General features: G+C 43.5%; 1 protein-coding gene and 1 long non-coding RNA gene across 2 annotated transcripts; both read right to left on the bottom strand.

Moving 5' to 3' along the window:
- Positions 1-3,580: 3,580 nt before the first annotated feature.
- LOC106530939 (uncharacterized) lies at positions 3,581-4,169 on the bottom strand. Its single transcript, XR_001311848.1, has 3 exons — positions 4,118-4,169; positions 3,931-4,029; positions 3,581-3,837 (listed from the first exon to the last, which is right to left on the bottom strand). It is a non-coding gene; the product is annotated as an uncharacterized LOC106530939 (long non-coding RNA).
- Positions 4,170-4,634: 465 nt separating this feature from the next.
- LOC106530935 (suppressor protein SRP40) lies at positions 4,635-6,575 on the bottom strand. Its single transcript, XM_014026668.1, has 3 exons — positions 6,076-6,575; positions 4,968-5,956; positions 4,635-4,654 (listed from the first exon to the last, which is right to left on the bottom strand). Exons 1-3 carry the CDS (start codon positions 6,192-6,194, stop codon positions 4,635-4,637), a joined length of 1,128 nt encoding a protein of 375 aa, XP_013882122.1. The 5' UTR covers positions 6,195-6,575.
- Positions 6,576-8,148: the final 1,573 nt, after the last annotated feature.

Genomic DNA, 8,148 nt, shown 5'->3' with positions numbered 1-8,148 from the left:
GTGTCTGGATTACCTGCAGGAATTTGTCGAACAAAAGGCCACTAATAGCCCTCAGATTGCTAAGAAGAAGGAGGGGGTTTGTCCTCAGGATCTTGAAATTTCAGTCAAGCTAGTGTTAAGCGGTACATGTTTGACGACCTTTGGTGAGGATTCTTCGAAACGGGCGGCTAAAAGTAACGCGGCCCAGGAGATGTTGCTGCAACTCGAAAAAGGAGAACGCAACGCGGAGTCTGAAGAAGATATAAACGCCGGAGGTGCTCCGATCGTTGACGTTCAAACAACTGTATTACAACAACAGGTCCGTTCTATACCGACGGAAGATTATATCAGCGTSTTACAGGTAAATAGAATGGTCAAAAAAATACATTTTTTATAAGAAATAATGCAACTGTGCGCGTTATTAACGTATGTTTTTTTTCCCTTAGGAAAATAGCGAACTAGTACCAGAATATAACTTCTTCACGAGGCGCCCGAATTCTGGTGTGTTTATWTGCGAGTGTAAATGCTCCTTGGTCGACGGATGCGACGACGTCGTTATTGTAACGGGTATGTTTTCCCGACCCGTTGATACCATCATCATATATAACGTGTCATTAAGCATCATGTTTGTGTTTGTTTATGTTTCAGCTCAAAACAAGAAGAAAGAGAAGGCTAAACAATTGGCTGCAAAGAAAGCGTTGTTTTACCGCGCACGGTGCGACACGACAACCGAGTAGAGAGACGCGATGGACCTCCGTCAAGTTATAAGCAACGGTACCGCAAGCAACGGTACCGCGACTATCTGTTGTCACGAAGACTTCAACCACCGTTTTTGTTATTGGAGTTTAGTTTTGGTCATTCTAGTGGCCGCATATCTATGCTCGTGTTGTCTTTATAGTACGGTCCGTCTTTGTATGCAAACTTACAAACAAACTGTGGAGCTACATAAATTTAAAAGATCGTTTGGAAATTATGTATAAAAAAACAAATACACTGTTTTATCTTGTGATAAATAGTGTTTTAATAAAGACATGTAGAGTACGCCGCTGTTGGTTTCATTTATTTATATGCACAAAAAAATTATCTGCCAAATACAACATACACAACCAATTAATATACCAAACCACCAGCGCGAATTTTTTTTTCATCGGATCACAGCTTTTGTTTATTTCTCTCAATGGAGTCACAATGTCGTTTCTGATATTAGTTTTTATTGTTTCCAACAAAAAAAAAAGTGTTCCTGGGTGTAGGGAACCGGAAGATGGTGAACTCCTCCATCCTCTAGAGTCACTGCACTCAAGCGCCGGGTTGTTGTTGTTCCTGTTCCTTCTCTTGATGATGGTAGGATGATAACACCGACGAATCTTGAGGTTGTATTTCACACGTGCTCTGTTCCGTCATTGCGCATGTGGTTGGCATATACACAGAATCGTAACCGGTGTGAGTTGGGTTACATACACTATATATATATTTACGGCGACTCAAGATCTTGTAGGATATCGCCGCGGCCACACCAACTACCACCATAATAGGCGCAGCTATTAGAGATATTCGTATCCAGTCGTTGTTGTTATCTGTTGTTGGCCACCACCAATAATAATACTGGCTTGCGTCGTTCTCAATCATCATTTTATATATGTGTGTAGTTGTTTTTTCCCCTAAGCAATAGGTTGTTCAAGTATTTAAAATAAGAACAAGACAACAACGTTTTATTACGGTGATTTCGTTTAATAGTTTAGTATATAAAAAACAATGAAAAAAAATAAACCACAAAAAACATATATATTGCATACAAAAATGAATAAAAAATATATAAAAAACATAGCAACAAGGCACCAATGGTAGAATCAGCAAGGCGCCACCAACAGTAAATCATCATTTCATTCGCGTCATTGCGGTCAGTTAAATGTTAGTCTAATTATAAAATATATATATATATATTTTTACTGAGTGCTTATAAATGACATTAGGAATATGAGTATTAAAATGTAAACAAATATAATACTTTCGTAATAAAACACATATAAAAAAAATGATCAGCCTTCATGTAAAAAAACAGTAAGAAATTAACGCGTCTTGTTTACATCAATCTCATTTGCAACATTTAAGACATAATGCCATATCTGCTTGTCATTGTCTGCATGCTCACATCACCGTAATCGCCTGACCCGTGTACACTGGTGAATATTTGCATGATATCAACAATTTCGTTGTTGTCCGCCGACACTCTGGGGTACAGAAAGAACTCGTCGGCCAACGAACTGTTGAGGTGGCCACCGATGCGCAATCGACGCACTTTCCCAACGTTGAACGATGGTACCTCGTTACTGCGCAGCGAGGTATTCATGTGACATTTTGCCGCGATCCACGTAACAACATCGGCAAGAGATGGTAACATTTCACACGGAGCGGCGTCGAGAACAAAATTGACGGACCCGTAAGCRTATTCCACCCACTTGGTCAGGAAATATATCATCAATCTAAAGTCCTGAGTGTCGAGAACCGCCGGCAGTTCGGTCAGTGTTAGCTGCACATTAGTTTCTTCATCTTGRCACCACATGATCAAAATTACCTGAGTTGTAAACACAAAACAYGCCCAATGAAAAGTATATTTGTCCATCGCGACGTTGAACAGCTTACACAGGYTCCGGTCGGGTTCCAGCATATCGGTCACATTTGTAGGTTTCTTTGATCCGGTTGCGATGTGATTCCAAAAGTTTCGCGTGTGTGGAATTGCGACATATCTGTGCGCTTCTGTGATATTTAGCGGCGTGTCGATTGGCCATCTGAATGACACGCGGTCTYCGTTGGTCAGTAGAACATTAAACACTGCAACAACATAAAACAACAAACATTTATTATCTTTTTATTTTGTATAACATATTATTACAGAAATATTTAATAAAAAACATACCTTCGCACAAGTTCACATCGGGTTGATCCAACATAGCTTGTACTCGAGCATTTGAGGCACCCGTGTCTCCGTCGAGTATCATGTTCCATTTGTGGTCTGTGTGCACRTGTTGCCAATGCGCGAGGAGGTTCGCGTTTGTGTTGACTATTCCGGTTTTCATCTTGATGTTGTGAGATTTACACGTTGYCATCCGGTTTTGATTGTTGGCGGCGTTGTAACATTTCGTACAGACGACGCATCCGCAYGTGAGCTGCATCGGTTGATTGAACCCAATTGTATATTTTATATTGCATATCAAACTGTCGTTGAATGTGCAGTCGCACAGGGAACATCGACTAAACTCAAATAATATTTGTTGAATAAACGAAACGTTACTAGTTGCCGTAGAGTCGCCGTGTTGTTTTGGGTTGTTTTTGAACACATCTTCTTGTTGAACCGTTGTTGGTGAATCTGTAGTAACAACAGATTCTTTGGTTGTTTCCGCAACCGGTTGCGGTGGATAGAAAACGCCGATGTTTTCGGCAGCAGCTCTGTTGCTGTTGTTCTCTGTTGTGTTGTTTACGGTAACAGACGGTGGCGGTGAGGGAGGAAATACATCAATAATGGGTCTAAGGAGTGCCTCCAGTGGATCGTAGTAGACTTGCTGTTGAATTGTGAGTGGGTTGTCGATTGTCTGTCTAATAATAACAGTAGCATGCGATGCAGCCGCGTCGTCATCGTTGTTGGTGCTCTGTTGTGGTGTGTCAAAATAAATGTTATTCTGGAACAACAGGGCGTCATCGCCTCCTCCTCCTCCGACAGCCTCGGATTTTTTCTCATTGATTTCCCCGGACGTATTGAACATATAATCTTCGTTATCCTGCACATTCTGGTCAAAGAGCTCGTTGAATCTGTTCACAAACGCCACGTCTTGGTGAGGGGACAAGTCAAAAGATGCCGTTGGCCTGTATGTAACAGATAATTGTTTTTGTTATTAAAAAAAACCATTTTATTGCACATGTCATAAACAACTATTGAAAACAGCGAGCTCTTCTTACATAGTAGACAGCGGCGGTTGTATGTTGTAAATCGCAGATGATCTTTCTCCGTTGTTAATTTCACTTGAACCGGTCTCCGTTGCAGGCGTCGTYAGAGTTCTGTAATGAGGAAAATAAGATAAACGGTTTTTTATATATAAAAATACATTGATTAAAACTTCTCTTAATTATAAATTTTTCAACTTACAATACGCTCTGGTTTTCAAAGCGCACATCTTTTTTTGCTTCTTGTTCTTGATTTTCTCTTTTTTCCGGTCCGGACATCTCTTCTGTTTTCTGCGCAAACATAGCGCTAGTTTCTTCAATTATAGAACGCATATCTCGTAGAATGTCGTCCGTTTGTATATTTGAAACATTACTGTTTTTAATGGTTATTCCATCATCCTCCTCCTCGAGACAATATTGTGTTTTATTTGCTTCTTTTGATGCGACATCTTCATCTGTTCCAACGAGTTGCTCGTCGTCAACCATTTGCAATGTTGAGACTGTGGCCGTCGTTGTTGTTGTTTCTTTGTCTTTATTTTGTATAAGAGGACCGTTTGCCGATTTCAACAACTTGTTGTCGATTTGCTCCGTAGCGTCGCTTGAAGGGATGTGTTGTAATCCAACTTGGACTTTTACGGAAGACGTTGTTACTATCTTAGAACTTGATGAAGATTCTTGTTTTTTGTTAAAACGTGATGTTGGTAAAATGTTGTCTTTGGTCAGAAGTTCTTTACTGGACCTTTTTTTTTTGATCATGTGTTTTTTTAACATTTGTTGTTTATCGTTTGTGTCTCCATTGACCACGAGGCTCTTCTCAATGTCATCATACTCTGCCGCTTCCGAGCTAGTGTCAGTTACGTCGTCGAAAACCAATTGAATTTGCGGGGAGTGTGCGGGTGATAAATGATGATGATGTTGGTCGTTTTGTTTGTCGTCCGAATCCGATGAGTCTGGTCCGTTTTTGTTTGAACGCGTTGATGTCGAAGGTTGAGATGTTATGTCTTCTTTATGTTGCTCATCATCGGAATCCGATGATGAAGATGATTCTGAACCGGAGCCATCGTCATCAGTGTCAGAGTCCGATGATGATGATGATGATGATGAGCAGGATGATGATTCAGATGTACTTGTATCAAGCTTTGCCGCTTTACGCGACACCACAGACTTGGGTTTTTTTGGCGCGGGTTCGTCATCGTCGGACGAGTCTGATGTTGCTGAGCTATCGGAAGAAGACGCGTGCTCTCTATTGCCGCGCGGGGTAACAATGCGTTTGGAAGATGACTCCTCGTATTTACTCGATTGTGGTTTTAACCAGCTGCGTTTGCGGCGATGTATATGCGACGTCGTCTCCTCAACTCTTTGTTGTTGCCTTGTTGTTGATTTTTCTAATGCTGTACCGCTCTGACGTTGTTGGGTCTTTGTTGTTTCAAAATGTTGCCGTTTTAAWTGATAACCTCTCCTTTGGTGTTGTGATGTTGAAGAGGTGGTCGGGTTGTTTACAGGAGTTGTTGTTGGTCCGCTGCTTTCAACGCGTCGCGATGGTGGTGATGTCCGGTGACCGTGTCGCGTATACGACTGAGCCGGTCTGATGTTGCGATTGTCTTGTTGCGCGTTAAATCTACCATCGCCGTTGTATCTACTGCGATCACTCTTGTCAACACGGTGATCTGTGTAATATCTACTATCGCGAGGCCGTGCCTGATAATGAAGTCGTCTTCTGTTATAATCTCTCGTTASATGCCGCGGTGCCTGCTGTTGCCCGTACATGAGATGATGTTGTTGGTCCGGTGGTGGTATRTGCTGCTGGTAATACTGTTGATGATATTGACCAGGGTATTCCCAGTTGTTGGTAGCAACGGTGTAAGGGTGCGGCGGTGCAACAACCGTCTGTTGCGCGGCGGCCGTAAACATAGATTGTTGCGATGGTGGTTGCGTTGGTCTTTGTTGCCTCCCTTGGTCACAAACAACATCTACGTTATATGTATGCTGTTGAGGCTGACCAGGATTTGGGTATACCGTGTTGGGGTGCTGTGCATATGCACTGTAAACGATAAACAAAAAAAAGAGAGGATGTAATGCTCGCGCWGAATAAAATGAGAACAATTTTTTTTAAGAAAAACTATATGCGCGCATATAAGACTTCAATCAATATAAACACACCTTCTTCGCGGCTCTTCGTTGTTCAGTTGTCGTCTTCGTTGGGCCATGTTGCGAATAACCTCAGGAACGCCGTTGTGGTCGCGCGTATCTTGTCCGTATACGTTATTGTAGCTTGCCATGGGTGATTGTCTTGTAGTTGGGTCCTGAGTTTGGTATCKTCTTYCGATGTTTGCACCGCTTCTGTCTCCGCGTTACTGATCTGGTCACGGTATGTTGGAGCCGTTTTTATACAGAAAGAAACAAAAGGTATAACTCCTCCTTTAACGGATTCTATTCATCGTTTAATCCTTTAAGTGGCGGTTGTCAACTATAACGGGTTAATCATCACAGGAGCACATMTAATAAAACTGCTAGACTCTTTCTACCAAAACCGGTTCTACTGTCACGGTTGGTGCAATCTGTGTAAATAAGCCGCGTCTTAAGCGAGCGATCCTTTTAAATCAATACTTCGCTACATATAACCGACCGACTATAACGTTACACTGGAAGCTTGTGTGACTATACCGACCGTGTAGATCGTTGTTGCTTTTTATATAGTTACTTCAACCAATCACGCGTGTGAGCTTTTGGTTACGCCTCTTGTGCTTTTCCGCCGACTGACCAAGTTAAACTTGGCTCGCGTGGTCGGTCCACTCGGCGACCAAATACGCAAACACGGCTCCGGTTACGCCTCTTGTGCTTTTCCGCCGACCGACCAAGTTAAAATTGGCTCGCGTGGTCGGTCCACYCGGCGACCAAATACGCAAACACGGCTCCGGTTACGCCTCTTGTGCTTTTCCGCCGACCGACCAAGTTAAAATTGRCTCGCGTGGTCGGTCCACCCGGCGACCAAATACGCAAACACGGCTCCGGTTACGCCTCTTGTGCTTTTCCGCCGACCGACCAAGTTAAAATTGGCTCGCGTGGTCGGTCCACCCGGCGACCAAATACGCAAACACGGCTCCGGTTACGCCTCTTGTGCTTTTCCGCCGACCGACCAAGTTAAAATTGRCTCGCGTGGTCGGTCCACCCAGCGACCAAATACGCAAACACGGCTCCGGTTAAGCCTCTTGCGCTTTTCCGCCGACAGAGTTTCGGGTTACAGTTTGTTTGTTCGTAGACTCATGTAACATTTACCCGACCGTGTATTTCATAAGGACTCGATACAAAAGCCAGTCTCTCTTGTTGATGGTGACCAAAACGAATCCGAACGGAACCATGAACATTACAAACCACGCACATTCCAGTAGAAAAGCCGATAATGACGACTCGATTCCGCTTTCATGTCCAACGGACGAGGGCAGACGCGGACTCGAATATTTACTTAGGATTCATCTGGATGTCGAGACGAGACGAGGTGACTGTGCGTTGCAAACAACAACAAAGCAACGGAGATGGGAGAGTACATATCACGCGTACAAATTAGGCACGATTGCGTGGTTTGCGTGGTATTTCAAGAGGTCTCCAACAAACAACAAGTGTATAATCGCGGCTCTGGACCTTATGGACAGATATATAACGCGATACACGGGCAACGACGAGCGCGTATCGTCCACATTGCGCAACATGCATTCAATTGCCTTCACGTGCCTGGTTATGGCGAATAAAATGTTTGCGAGTAACCTAGCTGCAAACACGAGAGATATCGAGCGATTCCCCGAACTGCCGCGGATAAAAGGCGAGTCAAAAGAATATCAGCGTTTTACGAAAAGGCTCCCTGTACACGAAATAACCCACATCGAGTTTGAGCGCAAGATAGCGATTACGATGAACGGGGATTTGTTTACGACGGACCTCGAACGGTTGGTGGATGTAATTTGTACATATCTTCAACAGAACCCCGATTTCGCCGGGGCGAACGACGCGTCGTCGACAAAAGGTCATCGGGAGCTCGCCGTTTCGTATTTTATCAAGACGGAATTGGAGGAGGGTTATACGAGGTTTTACCGGTGGCAACGCATAATGAGCGCCTGTTTGTTCGCCGTCAAACACACCACGGGCGCCGAAGACGATGTTGTAGAAAAAACAACGAAGCTTCTTGTGAACATCGGCTATGAGGATGGACTCGACGGAGTGTTGACGTGTTTACGTATG

This window comes from Austrofundulus limnaeus, unplaced genomic scaffold (assembly GCF_001266775.1).
Source record: "Austrofundulus limnaeus strain Quisiro unplaced genomic scaffold, Austrofundulus_limnaeus-1.0 Scaffold579, whole genome shotgun sequence".
Taxonomy (NCBI): Eukaryota; Metazoa; Chordata; class Actinopteri; order Cyprinodontiformes; family Rivulidae; genus Austrofundulus; species Austrofundulus limnaeus.
The sequence above is the reverse complement of the archived record's forward strand: the minus strand, read 5'-3'. Positions and strand labels throughout refer to the sequence as shown.